This window comes from Phaenicophaeus curvirostris, chromosome 1, assembly GCF_032191515.1.
Source record: "Phaenicophaeus curvirostris isolate KB17595 chromosome 1, BPBGC_Pcur_1.0, whole genome shotgun sequence".
Lineage (NCBI taxonomy): Eukaryota > Metazoa > Chordata > Aves > Cuculiformes > Cuculidae > Phaenicophaeus > Phaenicophaeus curvirostris.
In genome coordinates this window covers 158234261-158255541 of record NC_091392.1, presented here as the reverse complement: position 1 = coordinate 158255541, position 21281 = coordinate 158234261, and the positions used below count along the sequence as shown (strand labels likewise).

At 40.5% G+C, this 21281-nt stretch overlaps 1 protein-coding gene across 1 annotated transcript in view; it reads right to left on the bottom strand.

The window, feature by feature from the left end:
* Positions 1-14208: 14208 nt before the first annotated feature.
* The window catches only part of TM9SF2 (transmembrane 9 superfamily member 2), a 29513-nt gene continuing 22440 nt past the window's right edge, over positions 14209-21281 (bottom strand). The window contains exons 14-17 of the mRNA XM_069878858.1: positions 20847-20998; positions 19669-19780; positions 18903-19074; positions 14209-15323 (exon numbers count right to left, since the gene is read on the bottom strand). Of these exons, the coding sequence (XP_069734959.1) occupies positions 15256-15323; positions 18903-19074; positions 19669-19780; positions 20847-20998 (504 nt within the window). The 3' untranslated portion in view covers positions 14209-15255. The remainder of the gene's footprint in view (positions 15324-18902; positions 19075-19668; positions 19781-20846; positions 20999-21281) is intronic.

Sequence of the window (21281 nt, the reverse complement as noted above, 5' to 3'; positions counted from 1 at the left end):
AGGCTCTGTTGCCAGTGCTCCAGTAGTTTTACTTAATGAGAGGCAGTCAATGCTATAGTTCAGAAGCAGGAATATAACAGACACGGAGCTGTTTGGAGCAAATTTATTTAAAGAAACAATAAAATCCGTAATGATGGGTTTCCTACATGAAATACTGTCAAGCTGTGAGAGGGAAATGAGGATGCTAGGAGAAAAGTGTGATGCACATGCAGATGAGGAGAGGGCCGAGGAAACAGACTACCCTTCTTAACACTGCTGTTTTGATAAAACTCGAAACATTCTGCATATCTTATAGCTGATTAGATATAAAAGCCTGTTGGTATTTATATACTCTACACTTCTGTTTCAAAGTTCTATCTCCCCATACATTTGATAGTGTTTTCACCTTTGTGGAGGTTCATTAAACTCGCTTTTCTGCAGGATGCTTTGAAAGCTGGCAGATAATCTGCAGGCTGTTGACACCATAATACTGTGATGGCTTGTATGCCATTAAAATGGATCACAAAAATGTTAATCTATAGAACCTGAACTCAATACATTGTGTCAGTATACAGTATAGATCCCTTAATCCATAGACTATTATTAAAATCATGGATTAAGGAGTTGTTTTGGATCAGAGCATGCTGTATATGTAACAAAACAGTTTAGCTGAGATTAGTATTTATTACTTAATGCAAAAATTGATTGAAGGATTCATAGATGCTGATAATATCACAGTTTGTATTTGATCCCTAAATTACTGCTTTTTTGCCATACGAGTTTTTGTTAAGACCTGAGAATAAAATACTCGCTTTGTTTGATAAAAGGTAAGAACTGAATAACTGAAGTATATCTGGTATTAATGAAAATGTTTTGAAACTTCATGCTAATATAAAATATAGTATTTAGATAGTTTAAAATGCATTTTATGAGAACGTGCATGGAAAGGACATTCAGATTTCTGAAATAATAACTTGTAAAATATGGGGTTTTTTAAAAGAGTTCACAAGCTGTTACACAGATCAGTGTCAATTTAATCTAACCCAAAGTGAATTGGAGACCAGAAGTATTTTTCCATACAGTTTTCTTCTGTAAACAGTCTTTCTGAATTTGTCAGAAGGGGAAGTTTTATTCAACCGTGTGGTAAAGTTGCACTGAGTAAGATAGTGGCTGTTTTACAGACTTCTCTTTAATGCAGCAGAAGGTTGTCAACAAGCCTTTTCAGTGACATCTCCACATGAGCATGGCGAGCAGATGATTTAAGGATTACCAGGCTGCTGGACAGGTCAGCTGGCATCTTAAAAATCTCTTCTATAAAGGACCAAATCTGCAGCCAGAAGCTGTTTACTGGGTGTAAGGGGGAGGGAAATGGGTTTGTTTAAAAGGCTGAGACCGTTGGGTTTGTTTGTGTGCCTGCCACAGGTCGCTGTCTTTAGAGCTCGCACTGTATAACAGAGAGCTGAACTCTGGCTGACACTTCTTTTCAGTCGACCTAGTAGGCAAAGTAAAATTTCAGTAACAAACTGCCAACATGAAAAGAAAAAAATTGTGTATAGAATTGTATGATGTCCACTGGAAGGTAAGGCGAACAGTGCAATGTTTTTTTCCATAGTGGAACATGTTTGCACCAAATTTTATTTACACTGCAAGTCAGAGTTAAAAAATTGCTCCTAATCCCAGTTTTTGGATTTTTTTTTTAAATAACCTTTTGTTGCTAGTCCACGTCCCTGTTGTACTTAACAAAAGAGACCTGATATTTCTAAGCAAAGGTTCAAGCACTTCCATATCAAGCAAATTCGAAACATTCTCCAAACATGCCGGTGCTGGAGATTTCTCTTACACGGACTATCCATCAGCTGATTGTATCAGAGGGCTAGAGCGCCTCCCATACGAGGACAGGCTGAGAGAGTTGGGGTTGTTCAGCCTGGAGATGAGAAGGCTCCGGGGAGACCTTATGGCAACCTTCACGTACCTGAAAGGGGCTACAAGAAAGCTGGGGAAGGACTGTTTACAAAGGCTTGTAGTGATATGACAAGGGGCAATGGCTATAAACCGGAGAGGGGCAGATTTAGACTAGACATAAGGAGGAATTTCTTCAGTATGAGAGTGGTGAGGCACTGGCACAGGTTGCCCAGGGAAGCTGTGGCTGCCCCATCCCTGGAGGTGTTCAAGGCCAGGTTGGATGGAGCCTTGGGCAGCCTGATCTAGGGGGAGATGTCCCTGCCCATGGAAGAGGGGTTGGAACTGGATGATCTTTAACGTTCCTTCCAACCCAAGCCATTCTATGATTCTATGATTCTATGATTCTATGATTCTATGATTCTATGATTCTATGATTCTATGATTCTATGATTCTATGATCAGTTTGTTTTCAGATCTGCTTCTGACATCTGTACAGCCTCTGGACATACACCACTGTGGTTTGTAAGAAGGTTATCAAACCTCATGTGGAAGGGCACAGCAAATGGGGTCGACACACGACATCCACAAATGGGATGACTCGCTTTGGGAGCGAGCGTGAGTTGCGTGTAGGGAAGACCATTGTATCGGTAGGCAATGATGTTCATGCCCAGAGTAGTGCAGCGGGGACTGTGAAACCTTCAGATTCTAAAAAGTGTCACCTGAATCAGTGTGAAAGAAAAGAAAGACTTTTGGCAGCCTTCCAGTGTAGCTCTGAAAGAGCTACTCCACTTGTGTCTAAATAACTGGTGAATCGGCACTGGGAAACTGGAAGAGAAAATATCTTGAAAGAAGCTGGTGAGCTTTGATGAATCGATTTCCCTGCACAGCTCTCTATGAGGCAACATTTAAGGAGTGTCCAATTTTTATCTAATCTTTAACTAAAGGTTTGTACAACTCAGCTTTTACTTCCCAATAGTCAAAAAGTCTTTTGTAACTTAGCCCCGTGGCACTAGCAGTTTGGATTTGATCGCTGCGCACTTCAGAAGTTACGCTCTGCCCTAGTAATAAATGAAAGAAATATTTAAATAAGTCTTTGAGAAGTTTAATCTAGCCTGCCTACCATCCCCTTCAACAGACTTTCCATCATTTTTTAACATTTCTGAAGTCTCTATACAAAAGACTGTACATAGTACATTATCCTTTAAGGCCAAAAGGAAAAAGAAAACCAGGAAATAGAGCTTTGACTGATTTCTACTGAGATTTTCTCAACCAGTAAATTTGCCAGCATCAAGAAGCTAAGAATACATGTTCTGAATACAGTGCATACTCTGAATATATTATTCTGTTTGTAGTCTCTGAAACTCATTTAGACACTACTGTTTTACGTCACGTCAGAAAACAGTGCATCTAAAAATAAAATAGTTTTCCAAAGACCATTAAATATCCAAAGGCTACTGTCTGCCATCACTTCAACAAGGTCATTTTCTTATTTTTGTAAAGAAAAGAGAAAAATTTGGCAAGTGTGTTAAGATTTCTTGACTATTTTCAATGCGTGAAACACCAAGTTGATATGATTTTGCTTTCCTCGAATAACCCAGTTACCTGTGCATCCCAGCAAGAAACAGAGGCCCTTCATCAGAGTGGGACATGCCTCCTTGCTGGCTCATCTCTCCTCGGTGCCACGTGCCGCTGCAGAATAAGGCCAGGAGCTTGCTGAAGACCTCTGTGTGAACAACACAGGTGTAAATTTAGTGATGGTCCCAGATCCTGAATTGAAGCATCTTCTGACTTTGTCACCCGTGTTTGTCACACCCAACAGGGACCCACAGCCCCTGTTTCTCAGCTGCCTCACAGTGACCAATGTTACAGAAATGTATTGGAAATACACTCTCCACTTCACCCTCAGTTTTGTAACTGGCATGGTATGAAAAGTAATGGTTGCCACAATGATTTTAATGACACTTAAAAATTTTCTGCCATCAATGAGACCAGAATCATCAGTTGTTTCACAGAGTTTGCCATATGGGTATCGCATGGCAGGAAACTGGTTCTCTAACAATTTGGGCTACTTTGGGGTAAGCCAAGGACTGAAAAATTTCCCACCTTGCCTTGGAGAGCAATCCACAACTTAAATGCAAGTAGAGGAAGCAAGCAGATGCAGAAACATGCTGCCTCCTGCCTCCCACATCTTCTTTACAGGGAAAAGAGAGTTGTGTTTTAATTAAAGCAATGTAGAGACTTTGTTTCAGGTGGATTTGCATCAGTTGTGACTGCAAATGACAGTGCAACCTGCAGGGCCTCCTGAACTGCCCAGGGACTTGAGAGAACGGATCATACGATTGCTCTCAGAGGTCTTGAGTTGAAATCAGCTGGTTTGCATAGGAGATCTTCACTAACTTAGTGTGTTTGAAATGAGATGAGTTTGGGGTGTTCTCATGAACGTTTCAGCCTGCAGATATAAAAGGAATGTAGTCTCTGATGTAGCACCTCTGGGAGTGAAGCCTCCCAGCCTGGCCTCACGGACATAGCAACAATTGGAAGGGGATTTCAGACTCCAGGTAAAGCAACATTGCTTTTACCAATTTAACAAATGATCAAATATTCTGAAAGGGAGAATATTTACCAGTATACCTACCGGACTGAAAAACTGGATCGGCACACCTACAATTCTCCCTGTGCTGATAATCCAACTGACTGTAAAGGAAACTTGGCTAACACTCTCTTTGTACTTTACACCACGCACACAGAAGAAGCCCACAGCACAATTCTGCTCAATGAAAATACTTTTGACAAGGAGGTGTAATTCATTATGTAGAATCATTGAAATGTATTTTATAGCTGTGATTCTCTGGCATTCACCCCAGAGGAGAAGCTGTGCTGCTTATCCAGCTGCTGCTGAAGGTGTGGTGAATCCACTGCGGATACAGCAGGGCTGAACATAAGACTTGTCAGATTTTTTAATATGTTTATATCACGCAGGAATTCCCTACACCTTTGTCACATTAGCCTGTTATTTCATATTTATATTTTTTGTTTCGCTTTCCTAATATCAATCCATTCAAATAACTCAGTCTCAGACCTTGTTTTTTTTCCTTCAAAAACCCACTGCCATATGGAGGAAACATTAAAATTATTGGATCCAAAGTAAAAACAAAAGCAGCTTAGTGTTAGCACAAGAGGCTTAAGTCGAGACAATTAAACGTAAGTTAAACTGAAAGTAAAAACTACAGATAATTTTGCTCAGCAGATACATACCACACGGAAGGCTGATATCTTCCCTAGTGGAAGCACATGGTCTACAAAAAAAAAGATCATCATCTCCAGAAATACTGAAATAAATTTCCCAAGGAAACCTGTATTCTAAGTGTACAAGTCAAATCTCCAGCAGGAGTATTTTGGGAGAAGAGAATCAGAGAATCATAGAACAATTTGGCTTGGAAGGGACCTTAAAGCCCATCCAGTTCCACCCCCCCTGCCATGGGCAGGGACACCTCCCACCCGATGAGGTTGCCCAAAGCCTCATCCAGCCAGGCCTTGAACACCTCCAGGGCTGTGGCATCCACGACTTTTCTGGGCAACCTGTTCCAGTGCCTCATCACCCTCACAGGAAAAAAATTTCTTCTAATATCTGATCTAAATTTAAATCTCTCTCTAAAGAGGCTGCCTTCCAGAGTTTCGCCAGGGGAACGTGCACTGCTATGCAACAAAGTGATTTTCTTTGACTGCCGTTTTGTGAAGAAGGTCATGTGGTGTTTTCAGTACGGACGGGACCCAGGATAATCCTTCTGCAGCCCAGCTTTCCTTTCTGCTCATTATTTTAATGCTGTGATTAATAGTTGGTGCTTTTCTGAGTGGCAGCTACCATAACAGCTATTGGTGTATCTCCCAGAGAGCAACGACTGCCCTGATTAACCATCGTGATGTGGCGATCTTTAGAAGTAGCCTCTAGTTGCCCGGTTTTTAACAGAACACTTGTTAATGAGACTGCGACGCTTGGTGACCATGTTATGAATTCAGTCTCTTCCACGTGTCAAAATCTACAGGAATAAACCTGCCCCATGAAAAATGTCAAGTCTTTTGATTTTAATTGTCAGTGTTAACAACTGGACGACACCAATCTGTGACCCTTTACTTCCACACTTCTTCCCAGAGACCACTAGGTGTTCGTTATTAACACCGACCTGCAGGTTTTAAACAAAATTTTGGCAGGCAGCTCTGGGAGTTTCTCTGACAATGAGCATGTCGAAGGATTTTCGCCAGACTGTGGATAATCCTAGGCTTGCTTTACTAACTCAGAGTTGGGCCATCACTGCAGCAAGTGGCAAAGGCCCCCACAAAATCACAGAATCACAGAATAGTTTGTGTTGGAAGGGATCTTAAATATCATGTAGTTCCAACCCCCCTGCCATGGGCAGGGACACCTCCCACCAGACCAGGCTGCCCAAGGCCCCATCCAACCTGGCCTTGAACACCTCCAGGGATGGGGCAGCCACAGCTTCCCTGGGCAACCTGTGCCAGTGCCTCACCACTCGCAGGGTGAAGAAATTCTTCCTTATGTCTAGTCTAAATCTGCCCCTTTCCAGTTTATACCCATTGCCCCTCGTCCTATCACTACAAGCCTTTGTAAACAGTCCCTCCCCAGCTTTCTTGTAGGCCCTTCAGGTACTGGAAGGCTGCCATAAGGTCTCCTCAGAGTCTTCTCCAGGCTGAAATCTGATATTTATATACATTATACAATAGGTATTCTTTCTTTGAGAAAGTTCATGGTGTTTTTCCATGGTCTTTTTCCATGGGCTCTCAGTTCTCTATTGTTCATTATCCTTCTTTGAAGTCCACCTTAATAATTCATCCCCACAGTCTCATTTTGGTTCTCCCTCAGAAGTGATGCTTCATGTTTCTCCACTGATCATAAAAATTGCTTATCTTCTTTCTTGAGACACTTCTATTTATTCTTGAAAACTTAAAGCAGTGCCACTAACTTATACCTATACTTAATCTATGCTTATACTCAAAGTAGTTTAACCTTTTAATCATTAGTTATCATTAAATCTAATATGTATTCTAGGTCTGACATTTCTTGTGCAACCTGTTGATTCAGCTGCACTGGGCTTAAAACCAGCCGTAGAGAAGGCTCTGCATAGCTGAACAGTATTCAGGGCTGTGCATAACTGAGCAGTGTTCTTATAACTGCCATAAAGATTACTTTCCCAACACCAGTTCTGATTATACTCTTAATACTCTATTTATCACAATCCACTAGCAATAATATCTAAGTTCTGCATAGATATATTCATCATACCTCCTAGGTCTAGTTGGCGTTCAAGCACAGAGATCCTGTTATTAGCTAAAAACTACGTCCCAGACAAAGTGTTGTGGGCTGACCCACACCAACATTTTCTGGCCGAGAGTAAAAAAAACATTGTGTCTACTCGTACTCGGTGAAGTGATGGAGTCGAGCCTTGTGTCATGGTGACAGGTTAGACAGAACATGTTCATCTCTGTCGCTCCTCTCTCACTCCTGGTTCCCAAGCTTCAGGGTTAACCTCATCTTGTTTTGTGTCAGACCTCATATACTGTGTACAAAGTAGTTGCAGCTTTCTCTGTGTTTGCTCACGCTGTGAGATTCAAGTTGGTTAAAAGTGCAAGAGGGAGCATTTGGTGTCCTGTGTTTGCAGCCCCAGAACATTTTTCTACATTTTTCATGTAAATTCTGTTTCCTGTTTTCTTTGGCAGTGTCTTTATTGAGGACTCCAAGGCTACAATTTTCCCTTCCCGGTCCTGCACAGAGAAGCCCCATCAAACTGTCTGTAGAGGCTCCTGGTGGGTATTTTGCTGAGGGACATAGTTTAGTGATTGATAGGAATGGTGGGACTCGATGATCCTGTGGGTCTTTTCCAACCTAGTGATTCTGTAATTCTGTGATATTTGTTTGTTTGGACATTGTCCACTGGGACTCCTCTTACAGCACGCAGGGATGTATTTCTGCATCAAATTACATGGCAAAAGGCTCACTCGGGTTATTTTACCAGCAATCCTCTGAAGTGTCAGGGATGAGTGGGACAGGAGATGACGTTCTGTCCAAGAGGACACTTGAGACTGTGAATTCTGTCCCATTCTGGGCAGCAATGGTCTTCACAAACCACTGTTGGCAAAGCTGTTTCAAAAGACAGACAGACATATTAACCCTAAAATAATCCACTGGTCAAGAAAATCTCTGGGGATTTAGAGTCACGTTCCTAATCTGCCTAAATTTGTCTGCCCATCTTGCTCTCTTCTGAAATTCTGTTCTGGATCTAAGACGTCTCTTCCAACAAAAACCCCTGCTTGAAACTGGTAACAGACTGACAGAGAAGACTGGGGTTTAATAAACCAGCATTTTTCTGGTGTATTAATCAATTCTTTGTTGGGGCTGGATACTGTCCTCCTAGAAAGGAAGGAAGCCTCTTTCTTCCCTCTGCAATTTTTATCCAGAGTTAACATGGCCACCCTGCTTTCTGGGATAAAGAGTAAATTTGAGGCCACCTGCTGTTTCCTTGCCCTCCACCTGCCTCGGGGCTGCACAGATCCGACACCGGGCAGCACAAGAAAAGGCATGATCGCGTCATTTAGCTCTGCTGCTCTCACTGAGGCCTGGAGGCAGCAGGAAGAAGGTGACAGAATAAAACATCCATTTCCTCTCGGCTGTGTCACTAGCCTTGCTGAGATGGGCAAACGGGAGCAGTTCCTAGGGGAAGAGCGGTTAGGACTCCTTGTGAGATTCTGCAGGAATAAAGTAGAAACAAGACTGGCCTTCTCTTTGCTCCATTTTGTTGCTCCTAAGCAAAGCTGGAGATGAAATCATCACCAGGTTGGAAAAGACCCACCGGATCATCGAGTCCAACCATTCCAATCAATCACTAAACCATGTCCCTCAGCACCTCATCCACCCGTGCCTTAAACACCTCCAGGGAAGGTGACTCAACCACCTCCCTGGGTAGCCTGTTCCAGTGCCAAATGACCCTTTCTGTGAAAAATTTTTTCCTAATGTCAAGCCTGAACCTCCCCTAGCGGAACTTAAGGCCATTCCCTCTTGTCCTGTCACTTGGGAGAAGAGGCCAGCACCCTCCTCTCCACAACCTCCTTTCAGGTAGTTGTAGAGAGCAATGAGGTCTCCCCTCAGCCTCCTCTTCTCCAGGCTAAACAACCCCAGCTCTCTTAGTCTCTCCTCATAAGGGCTGTTCTCCAGCCCCCTCACCAGCTTCGTTGCTGTCACATTTCAAAATGTCACAACCCTCCTGCTTCTCGTATCCTGAGGGCACGAAGGGAGAGAACGGGCCTCCTTGCCAGCTGTCTGGGGAATATCCCAGAGTAACTCACAGCAGCCTTCCAGTACCTAAAGGGATCTGCAGGAAAGCTCGGGAGGGGCTCTTTTTTAGGGTGTGCTGTGATAGGACTATAGGAACGGGTTTAAGCTCAAAGAGGGGAGATGTAGATTAGATATTAAGAAAAAATTTTTAGTGTGAGGGCGATGAGGTACTGGCACAGGTTGCCCAGAGGAATGTGGATGCCTCGTCCCTGGAGGTGTTCAAGGCCAGGTTGGATGAGATTTTGAGCAACCCAATCTAGCAGAAGGTGCTCCTGCAAGGGTGGTTGGAACTGGACGACCTTTAAGGTCTTTTCCCATCTAACCCATTCTATGATTCCCACCACACACAACAGGTGGGAGCAGAGCACGGCCCACCTGGCTTCACCATCCTCTGCTGAAAGAGGAGCTTGCTTGTCTTCAGCAAGGCCAAGGGGAAGGAGAGGCCAGACTGCATCTGTGCATGTACCTGCCCTTGGTGGGAGGTCACCACATGCACTTCTGCCTTGCGTAGTCACTTTATTCTATGGCTACATACCTCAACTGAATAGGCGATTGTGAACAAATCAAAAGATACTCGTGGGAAGTTAGGAAAAATATCAGGAAGAATGTTTTCCCTATCTTAATAATTGCCCCAAAATAAAGAAAACAGAAAATAGCCTACAACTTCTTGACTTGGTATGATCAAAGGAAATTAAAACAAATACCCCCCCAAATCCATGCCAAAGTATATCTTGCACCTGCAGTGGCAAAACAGTGGTCATGCCGAGGTGTTAAAAAGTGAGGACCCAACACTATTGAAAGTATGAAGCTGGGAAAGAGTGTTTGGTCTGTCTCACCACCCAGGCTGACCACCTGGGACACTCTGCGTGGCCCCCTCTGAAGCACTTGGCTTTTAGTGGGCTTAGAAAAAAAATTGCTTGAAGGTATCGGGGTGGGGGCCCAGGTAAGAATGGGAGGCCGTCTGTCTGAAGCTCCTTCTGAAGGACCCTTGTGCCTGTATCAGATGGTGGAGATGCATAAACCTCAGGGGAGGTTTAGGCTGAACATTAGGAAAAAATTTTTCATGGAAAGGGTCATTGAGCACTGGCACAGGCTGCCCAGGGAGGTGGTTGAGTCACCTTCCCTGGAGGTGTTTAAGGGACAGGAGGACAATGTGCTGAGGGGCATGGTTTAGTGTTTGATAGGAATGGTTGGACTCGATAATCCGGTGGGTCTCTTCCAGCCTGGTGATTCTATGATTCTGTGATTTTCCAGAGCATCACGGATAAACTGTTCGCATGATTTGCTGTTAGTGTTTCTTCACCTTCATTTTTGGCTGCCTATGCTTTGAAATGAGCATTAAGTATTTAAAGATCTGACATGAAGGCTAAGGCCCCCTCTGCACGGTGCCTTGGTAACTCTTCCCATTGCAGCCTTAACTCCGCTCCCGCACTTTCTGAGCTGATCCGTGCTGTGGCCAGCAGGTGATGCTAAAATACCTCTGAGGGGAGGAAGAGTTTAAGCCGTATTTGCGCATTGAAAGTGCTGGAATCCCAAGAAGCGGCAAGAATGCGCCAACCACTAGGGGTTTCATTTGTGATTGTCTGATTGTGACCGTCTGTAAATCAGAGCTGATTTACAAGCAGTGAAATACTCTCATCGCACCATCAGCGAGTTCCACACGTTTCAAATAAGAAGAAAGAAAATGCATGTCAGCAGCTATACAACAATCAAGGGCATTTGGAACTAGATGATCTTTAAGGTCCCTTCCAACCCAAACTATCCTATGATTCTATGATTATAAGCAGATTGCTACTGACTGCAGGGCATAAGGAGAAATAGTGGGATACCGAGAATTACAAAGAAATTGGAGGTGAACTGTAGGAAACTGTATTTGAGAGGAGACTAGAACATCTCTGCACAAATAATCTTCTTTCCCGGAAGAAAATACTTAGTTGTGATGAGCTCCAAGAGCAAGAGTTGGGAATATTATTAGAAGTGATAGGACGTTTTTGGAGGAACAAGTAACTGAAAGGAAAAAAAGGAATATAAACAGAGAGATCAAATTGTTCATTGCAGAATAGGCATCATTCTCTAAATGTTGTTCAGCAATTAAAATGAAGGAACAATCAGGGACTTAAGGGAGAACTAATTTGGATGGACAGGTAATTTCAGAAGCAATATTTTTAAAGAAACATTATGAAGAGGAGATCCAGCTGCCCCCAGAAACAACTTCGTTGCCCAAACTGGGAAGGCATAGAAAGAGGACAGTGTGCAACTTCATGGCACAAAGTCATGGTCACGTGAATCCCACGTTAGCTAAACTTATCAAAGTTCTAGCTCATAAAATTCAAGCTTTGGGGTAGCAAGAAAACTAAATCCAGTGCTGCAGTAACATTCAATTATAACAACAGACAATGTTTATCAATCATCAAATACAAAAACTTCTAGGACTTAAGCATTTACCATACTTTCATACGACTTATTCCTTACCTCTCAAACGCAAGCTCTCCATGTGCAGAGTAATAATTCACCAAGCATCCTCAGTTTTTGTTTATTGTGCACTGCTAACGTGGTCAGGATTGACTGCAGCAACCCTTTCCCAGCAATCCCACAAAGCCTTATTGCACTACTTGGCCACAATTTCAAACCCTACTGACCAAAGTCAGATCGACCCAAACCCCACCATTCCCTTCCAAGGTCTCTCACTTCTCCCCTACCTTGCCTAAAGTACAGCTGTTCAGCCTACTTTTCTTAATATTTTTGCCTTTAGTTACATGATGTTTCTCATCCACAACACTTCAGTTTGATTTGCATGTTAGTTCAAACTGCATTTGTGCTTCCTGTCCTTCAAACCGATCGCTCAGATCAGTGTAATTCTGAGCGCTTCCAATGCCAGCCTGAATTCCATCCTGTTTCGCCTTCCCTTCCTTATTTTTCTTCCTGACTTAATTTTCCTGCAGAAAATTCAGGTACCACTCATGACAGGACTGAAGTACCCACTTGAAGCATTTTTTCAGGCAATTGCAGAGAAACTCTAGTTACCTACCTTCCAACAACCAGGCAGCTCACCTACCTCTTCTCACCACCCCACACAGCATAGGCTTTCTCTTACATCCACAAATATTGATGGTTTTCTGGGCAATACCCTCACTTCAGATCATAGGATCATTTGGCTGGAGAAGACCCTTGAGACTGAGTCCAACTTTAAATTCTTACAGCTGTTCAAACACAGCCAAGTATTTCAATAAGAAGTGAAGCCACCAGGCTAAAGATGGACCATGCAGCTTGCCCTAAAGCTGCTTTTTTATTTCTTCTTTCCTTAAAGATAAACAAACCAAACCACTAACTCCCATATTGTGTTTTTGAAGCACGATTGGGACTGAGGATTACTGTCAGGCTAAGCTTGGCAATGATGGTCACTGCTTTCAGACTCCCAAGAACCAGTTTTAAAATTATTTACGATCCACCATATTTACATTGGTCTGCAATGTTATGTTTTGTTGAAATTTGCTCCATTTAACCTCCCTACTAATTTACATTTGCTCAGATATCTGTGCAATTGGTACTTTTTTAAGAAAATGTCTGACATTTGGGTGCCCCAACACCCACTAGAAGCTTAAATGCTAGAGAAACTTCTAAATCTCTCTAAGGCAATAATGGGTTTCGAGGGAGGGGACAATTTTAGAACAACTCTTCTGTAAACTCTGTGGTATATTAAACATTCTGTATTGTCTCAAGTACCGCACACTGAAACCTAACCACTTCAAATACCAAACCAGCTGCATTTATTACAAGGCAAGGCTGCTTGAAAATTTGCATGTGCATAGAATTATAGAATAGTTTGAGTTCGAAGGGACCTTAAAGATAATCCAGCTCCAAGCCCCCTGGCCTTCAACACCTCCAGGGATGGAAATACACCCATCAGTTTCAAATCCATATACATATGAAATACATATATATACACTCCATAAGGGTTACAGGACACTGGAACAGGCTGCCCAGGGAGGTGGTTGAGTTGCCATCCCTGGAGGTATTTAAAGGCAGGTAGATTAAGTGCTCAGGGATATGGTTTAGTAGTGGACAAGTACATTTGGACTCAATGATCTCAAAGTTTTTTTCCAACCTGGTGATTCTCTGATATCACAGTGGCTACATTTCACTTCTGTTAATGATACTTTTTAACAGCAGTTGTAAATACATCACAGAAATCTGTTTTCATATCACTACACTAAAATCGAGCACCTATTATACTCATATTCCAATGACAGACAATTGATTCGTGTTTCTCAAACCAAGCATTTGCATCTGTGTAATAACTACTGACAATTTCGAGCAGTGACTAGAGTCAGTGATCACAAAACCAGGGATATTAAGAATATTCAATCCTATACTTTTTAAAAGTTAAATCAAGAGTCACAGTACAGCTCGCTGCACTAGTAAAGAACAAACACTTACCACACTCACCCTTTTCCTGTTTTGAACATAAACCATGGAAGATTTATCTGAAATCAGCATTTCCTAGTGACTGCATGTGGGGAGGGACACCAGAACAAACCTGTCTGTGACATCCGAACCGAGCTGTGGCTGGGGACAGGCAGAGCACGAGAGCAGTGTGGTTCATTCGGAAAGGGGTTGTGGAGCACAGCAACTGAGGATGTGTCACCTGTAGTCTTTTTACCTGTCAACTTTTACGAGGTTAATAACATTAAGTTACCTTAACCAAAGGTATTTTTATTGGGTTCAGTATTCAAGCATCATTAGGTTAAGGTCTTTTCTAAAAGTAAACTGGTTAAGAATAAAAAGCCTCAACCTCATGAAAGGCAATTGATACCTGAAGTTTAATTTTAAATAAAATTTCATCAGGCTTGTGAAAACATGCCAAAAGCCCTATTGTGTCACAAGTCTAAAATCACCAAACAAGATATGAACAAAATACTCCATTTTCCAAAAAAATCAAATATAGGTTTAATGTCAGTCATCCAAAAATCGACACTAGTCTCTTCATATAAGGCAAAAATAGTAATTTTCTTTTTATTTTTTAACCTACATTAAGTACAATCAGCAATAGTTGCCACATAGAATGTGCATCATTGAGATCTTTTACAAGCAAGATCAGCAGAGAACGCTGACTCTTGCATTGCAAGATCTTCTCAACATACTGACAATCCCATAGCAATCCCTGAAAATGTCTCTGGGTTAAGGACGGGGTTAATGCTGCAGAGTGGTTTTGTTAAGTGTGTGGATGCCTTAGTTCTCATGCGCCACAACCGCACTGCTGTGTTATAGCCATGTAACACAAACAACATTTCCTGCAGACCTAAGGGTGTGTCAATAAACATTAAACCATAGAAAATGCCATAAAATACTCTATGCAATCTTTAAGCATCTGTCTTCAAATATAATTGTATTTACATATTTTTTGAATTTATAATATGTAATGAGCCATTGAAGACCTTTTTTCAATATTTATTAGATTATGGATTTATAAATTCAAGGACTCAGGCACATAGTTTAAAAGGCCAAGAACACCAAAACTAATGAAGTCACAGAAATCAGAATATTTATGGACGTAACACCAGTAAAAAATAAAAATCACATCCAAACTAAAAGCAACACTGCTTAAGAGTCATCCTTCAGAGTTAGCATAATAAAAAGTTCTCATTTCCCTCAAAGAAAAATAATTCATCCTGCCTACCAAGCTAGAAAACCCTATTTACAGTTGTACTTTGATCAGAAGTATCATTAAGTTGTGTAATACAGCCACTTCTATTCTGCCATTAGAATTCAACATTGCTTTTAAAGTAGAGTCGTTATTTACAAATGCATAAATATTGTAACTCTGGTCTTCATTAAGATCTGAATGAAAACAGGTTGTTAAGTCACAATACAAACGTGTTAGTGGAAAAAGTGTTTCGGGCAGCTGCATATTCAGTATCATTCTCAAAGAATAGGAAGCCAATACTTCTGATAAAGCTCAAGTTCATCAACTCATCCAGGTTTTTAAGTTATGTTAATGAAGACTAAACCTCTTCTTTACACTGGTTTCTTCAGTCAACTTTCACCACGCTGTATATTTTCGTTACAAACCAAAAGCACGCAAAGAATCCAATTGTCCCTAAAGAAAAAAAAGAAGAAAAAGTCAGGAAAACTGAAACAGGGGCATAAATTTCTATCTGCCGTTCGTAAATTAGGGCATACGTATACGCAATCTGCTATCTTTAGCCTTCAGTACATCCATCAGATGAGAAAGCTACAGACAGTACCTGGTCTTCATAGGCATCAACTATTAAATAAAGTATCTCATTATTTTCACAATTATAGATCTGGTCCCATGGAAGACTCTTGTTTAAAGATGTTTGTGTTATTTCTCTTCCTACGTATTTGTTCTTTTGTTGTTTTGTTATTCCCCAGACCACCTCCTCCACATGGCTCCATTTCACCCTTCTTCAGTGACCAGTCACACACGCTTGACCCGATCTGCTCAGCTGGTCAGAATATTGTTATTATATTTAATAAACCAATTCAATCAACAGCATCAAAAGCAGTTCCCACTTACTTACACTTTAAGATTTTGGAAAAGTAGAGCAATACCTTGATTTCTGTGTAAATCAACTTAATACAAATTTCAAACCATAGTGTAGTTACTATGCAGCTTGTGCCTCCTATTGAAAACATGTGTTATATACCTTAAAAATAAACACTTCTGAAATACTTCAGGCAGTGAAAAAGTGTAAGTAAACCTGAACTGAAATTTAAGGATGAAGACTGTTTCCCTGATAACTTATAAGCCTTTTAGCCAAAGAAAAATAGCTCCACCCCTTCTCTTCTCTAAACTCCAACAGAAGTTTTTAACAAAAATATTCTTTTGAGTGCAAAGCAGTTAATAGAGTTGGGCTTTGTTGTTGTAACTGGATTACTTCAAAATGCAGCCTCAGCCAGAATGATAATGGGTCCAGAATGGCAATGAGTCCATTACTCAACAGCAGCTCCAAACACCTGTTACAGGAACCTTCCTTTCCCACAAAAACTAGGACAGGATAAAAGCCATGAAGGTTATCTGATTTTTGCTATGATCTAAAATCACAGCCTTAACTTATGCAAAAGCCAAGTACGTTCTTCAAAGGAAAAAAAACCCAAACCAAAAAACAACCATCACTTTTATTTTAGATCTGATAAGAGGCACAACGAAAGCTGTGTGCTAACTCATTCACTAGATGAGCTTGGAAGGAAGCATGAATGATATCACGGTAATTTTTTTCCCCCTTCATGCTTGCTAAACTACTGATGTTTAACCGACTCATTTACTATGATACGTAGTTGTGGTCCCAGCTGTGAATCAAAGATTTGTCATGTAGCTCCCGGTATTTTGCCTGCTGAGGCTGATCAATGACCTGGAATGCAGTACGGATGCAAGTGCCTGAAGCATGTGTTACACTGACATAGCAGCAGGGCACCGTCAAAACCCTGCCTGATACTGACAATTTTTAACAGATGAGTAAGCAGCAGCAGAACAGTCTTGATACAACAATTATAATTTTCTCCTTTTAGCTTCTTTATCATCCTGACACAGGAAGTCAGTTGCCTTTAGGAGTATTTTTTGCTAAATTGCTAATATGCTTTTTGTTTAAGAAACAGGCGAAGAACTGCTGAAGATACCTAAGCTCTTCAGTAAATCTCAAAGAGCTGAACATATTCGTCTTTGAATGCGTATGAACCTAAGTGGACAGAAGGATTCTTAAATCGTAAGAAATAGGACTATTCCCTCAAATTAAAGGCTAATTTGCACTTGAACCTGCAGGAAATAGATTTAAGAAATCATTAAGCTCAAATTGTTTCAAAGTTGGTTAACTTCACATGCATTCTCTCCTAATTTCAATACAGAAACTGACAATTTCAAAGAACCAAAAGCATATAAACTCTGAAAGCTTTGTTCTGGCTGCAGACTGTAACTCACATCTTCACTGTCCTAATTATGTACAACTGACTACCAGAGAAAGCTTGTGAAGGGGTCTGAGCATAAATCATCTTCTTTGTATGCTTGTGAACCTACCCTGAAAAGGACTCTCCAGATTTGCTGACGGGCACTCCACAGCCAACTGGTCAACTGAAAGTGAATGTGTGAGCAAAGGAAAAAGGCGATGCACTGGATGCATCCGAATACTTCTAGACTTGAAAGAATAAGGGCAAAAGATGGATATCATAGAGGTGCCTTAGGTGCAGCAAAGTAGCTGAGCCAAATCTCAGAAAAGAAATTTTACTGTAAATCCCTTTGATCTTGAACGTGTGTGTTCCAGAATTACTGCATGTATTCAAAGTAAACAGACAGAGCAAAGGAGACAAGATAAACAACTGTGGGTTTGGCCAAAACTGTTTACTATTAAAGGCAGACCAATAGCTGGCTATCTATTGTGAAAGCTAGTGAAACTAAATTGATTGAACTCGTACTTATGTAAAGCCTAATTATTTTTTCATGCTACTTCAAGTTTGCACTGCATTTAAAATTGATCTCCATACAGCAGTGCACATTCATTTCTATCTGAACAACCATGCACTCTTAAATTCTTCAGTTCAATGAGACTATTATTAAACCCAGATCAGAAAAAAGGTTAAGAGAAAGGCAGGGTAAGAAATAAGATGGAGTGAGAAAGGGAGGCAGAATTTGATCTAGGTATTCAGAATGACTTGCTTACCAGTACACAAAATATAAATAGAAGTAGAGGTGATGTGTAACTTACTAAACACCCACAAGCAATGCCAAAACACACTATACTGACTTAAAAAGAAGGGCAGAAGATAAAACTAACCACTTCTGGAACACAGCTTGATCACTTTTTGAAGAAATTATATAGTGCACTTAAGTCCCATTCCCTCCTTTCAACATGCAATGACCCAAGAAACTCCTTGCAGGCTTTTGCTCCTGTTCATTATCTGCATTCAGCTGTGCTGCACAAACAGCTTCAGCATTTCCTAAGCTGAAGTGGCAATGTCTTTGAAGATTCCTTTCTAGTACTGAAGATGACAAAAGTAAGAATTTGTGACCTCATCTCGCTAACTGAAGAAGAAATTGAAACACAGCACCTAAGACAGATGCTTTTCCAAAAGCGAAGAATAAAGATGACAAGATTCTGACAAGACTGCATCAAAAAGTGGTTAAGAAATTCTGTGTGCTTCTGTGTACTTCAGTACAATTAGGAAAGAAGGTAAAGAAATTCCTGAAGAGCAGATGCAAAAAAAACCCAAACGTATTCTCTGTCAACATTTACTCCTCTCTTTCTTCCTCCTGTTACACAAAAGCTTAGTTTTTTTTTCCTTAATCGACATTGTAAGCATATGCTCGATTGTGTGTGATCTGAAGTGTGTTTCTCCAAAGACAACTAGTTTCATAAATTGAGTTTGTTTGTTACATGACTAGCATAGGAATGAAATCTGGAAAAGTATTTATTGTGTTTAAAGGTGTTGTATTTGAAGACCTAATTACAGACCACACCTCAAATCAGCAGTAGTTTTACCATGTCCTTACAATCTCTCACTAAAATTTGTCATCGGATTTGCAAAATGCTACACAACTACCTTGAAAAAGTATCAGAGACCTATATAAATTTATAATCCTTTATCAAGATAAGTTTTGCAAAGGATTCTACTGGGCAAAGCTAAAGGTGACTCAAAATTTAGGATTAAGGTTCAATACACTTACCTGTGAAAAGGAAGAAAATCAAAACCATAATCATGGTATAACCAAAATACAAAATGGTGCTTGCTGTTCCTGTGATTTGCAGTTTAGAAAAGAAATAGTGTATTGCATATATTAGGAAATAAACTGCAGTGAAACCACTAGTGAGGAATGAACGCCACTGCCAGTGATAATCCTAGAAGGGGTCAGGGAGGAAAAAAAAAAGTATGAGTAATATCCCATACACTTCTAATGCATTTACGCTATTACTGAAAGCAGAGCTACTTTTTCTATCATCAGTTTATCCAAAAGTGAGTTTTAATAGTTTTTATCTACAGGAAAAAGAATGACGTATAATCAATATTGCTTTAGATACACTGCTTGCAAGTAGACATAAGTAACCTAAAGATCAGTATCAAATAGACAATAAACCAAGAACCCTGATACTCCAGACCACATATTGCCAGCCACAGAGACTATTCCCCAAAGTTGAACATGTCCAAAATGCACTTCGATTGATCAAAGTTAATGGATCAGTTTACCACCTCCAGAAAATGGAGTCAGAAGCTAAAGATGAAAGACCTAACTTAGCAGTGTTTTAATACTTGTTACAAGTCTTGTCAAAGGTAGCTGGCTTGACTTCTTAAGGATATGGTTTAATGCATCTCATCTAGTAATGGTATTTATGCTGAATTCTGGAATACTTATTTTCAGTTACAAAAGCCCTACTTTTTTTTTTGAAGCATTCTTAAAACAATATCAGGTATGAATATTGAAGAACATTTCTTACTTCTGCACATAGATGGAAATAGCAGAGCAATATTGTAGCCTCAGAACACGTAATAACCAAGATAATGAATACCAGAAACAGGAAGCCAAACATGTAATACATCTGGTGAGACCTATAAAAGGGAGTTAAAAAAAAAAAAAAAAAAAAGTCAAAATGGACACTGTGTTAATATCATTTCTTCATAAGCAGTCATATCGCCTTATTTCTTCCTAAGCAGTCATATCGCCTTCACCTTAAGAATTCCCTGTCCTATCGCACTACTGTCAGTTGTGTGGCCGTACAGTTGACTAATTCATTTTCTAACTGAAGAACAAGAGCCTCAGCAGCTCAGCCTGAAAACAGTGAGAAAGCAAGCCCAAAGCCTGCTTCTGGCTGGGATCTAAGGGAAAGAAGTGACTAGACATAATGAGTGAAATTATAGTTCCAGTGAAGTCAGCGTGACCTCTTCCACTGACTTCAGCAGAACTTAGATTTCACCTCACATTTCAATCAAAGGGGCAGAGCTGCAAAATAACGAGAAATGTCAAATGCTGTAGCTGTCTATGTTGGGTAGAGGCATCTATTCAAGGTTCAGAAACAGTTTAACAAGATCTGATAACTAAATTTTGCCAGAAGACAAATCTCTCACAGTAGATTAGTTTGTCAGTGTGCTTTGAGATCACATCAGAGTTCACTTACATTGGACTAGTCTTTGGTGCTCTGTTTTTGAAAGGAATTACTCACTGATGCCTTTATAGAAAGATTTCACAAAATAAGTTCTTGATTTTTTTTCTACCAAAAGTAGTAATACATTTCTAGCCCAACAACAACTAAAAAAAAGAAACCTCAAGTCAATTTTAATATATTTATCATGTTCAAGTTCTATGCCACATGTCGTCTTCAAAGCAACTTCCGCATGAAGTCAGAGGAGTAACAGGAGAAAACCAGATATTTGAAAACTGTAGGTCAGCTGTAAATTGCTAAGCATATCATAGCCACTTCTCTACACACCCCAACAAGCAAAACAGGCACCAAGTATCTTCTGAACCACAAAATGTTAACAATCAAATTTGTATTGAACCAGTATTCTGGTAACCCTGCGTCACCAAACATCAGTCAAAGGATCTCAAAAAATCTTTCACAAAGAAATTACCACCTTTTATGACAGAGGAAATTCACATACGGTGTGGTTAACTTACCAAATACTATTGAGAATAAAGAACAACTGTATAAAGATACATCCAAAGGGTAGGATCCCTCCCATGATAATGCCAGGTAATGGCTTTGTATAGAAGGATTGCTCAGGAATCTGACGAGGAATTTGATTTGTGCGAACAGGATGTTCAATAGCCTTTAAACGAAAACAAATTGCTATATAAGTAAAATGCCAAATGACAGTACCATGTTTTTTTTGTTTCGTTTTGAAATTAGTGGTGGCAGAAGTCTATTTATCTTGAGCATGCACACACCCAGCTACCCCTACTGCTTTCGCTACCAGCCTAGCTACCAACATTTGCTACGCAAACAAGCTAAAAGACAGCTCTTATTGAAGAGACAGCTACAGATATTTTTGGACTTGCTTTTTTATGACTACTTATCTATGGCCTGTAACAGATCCTGAGCTGACTGCTGAC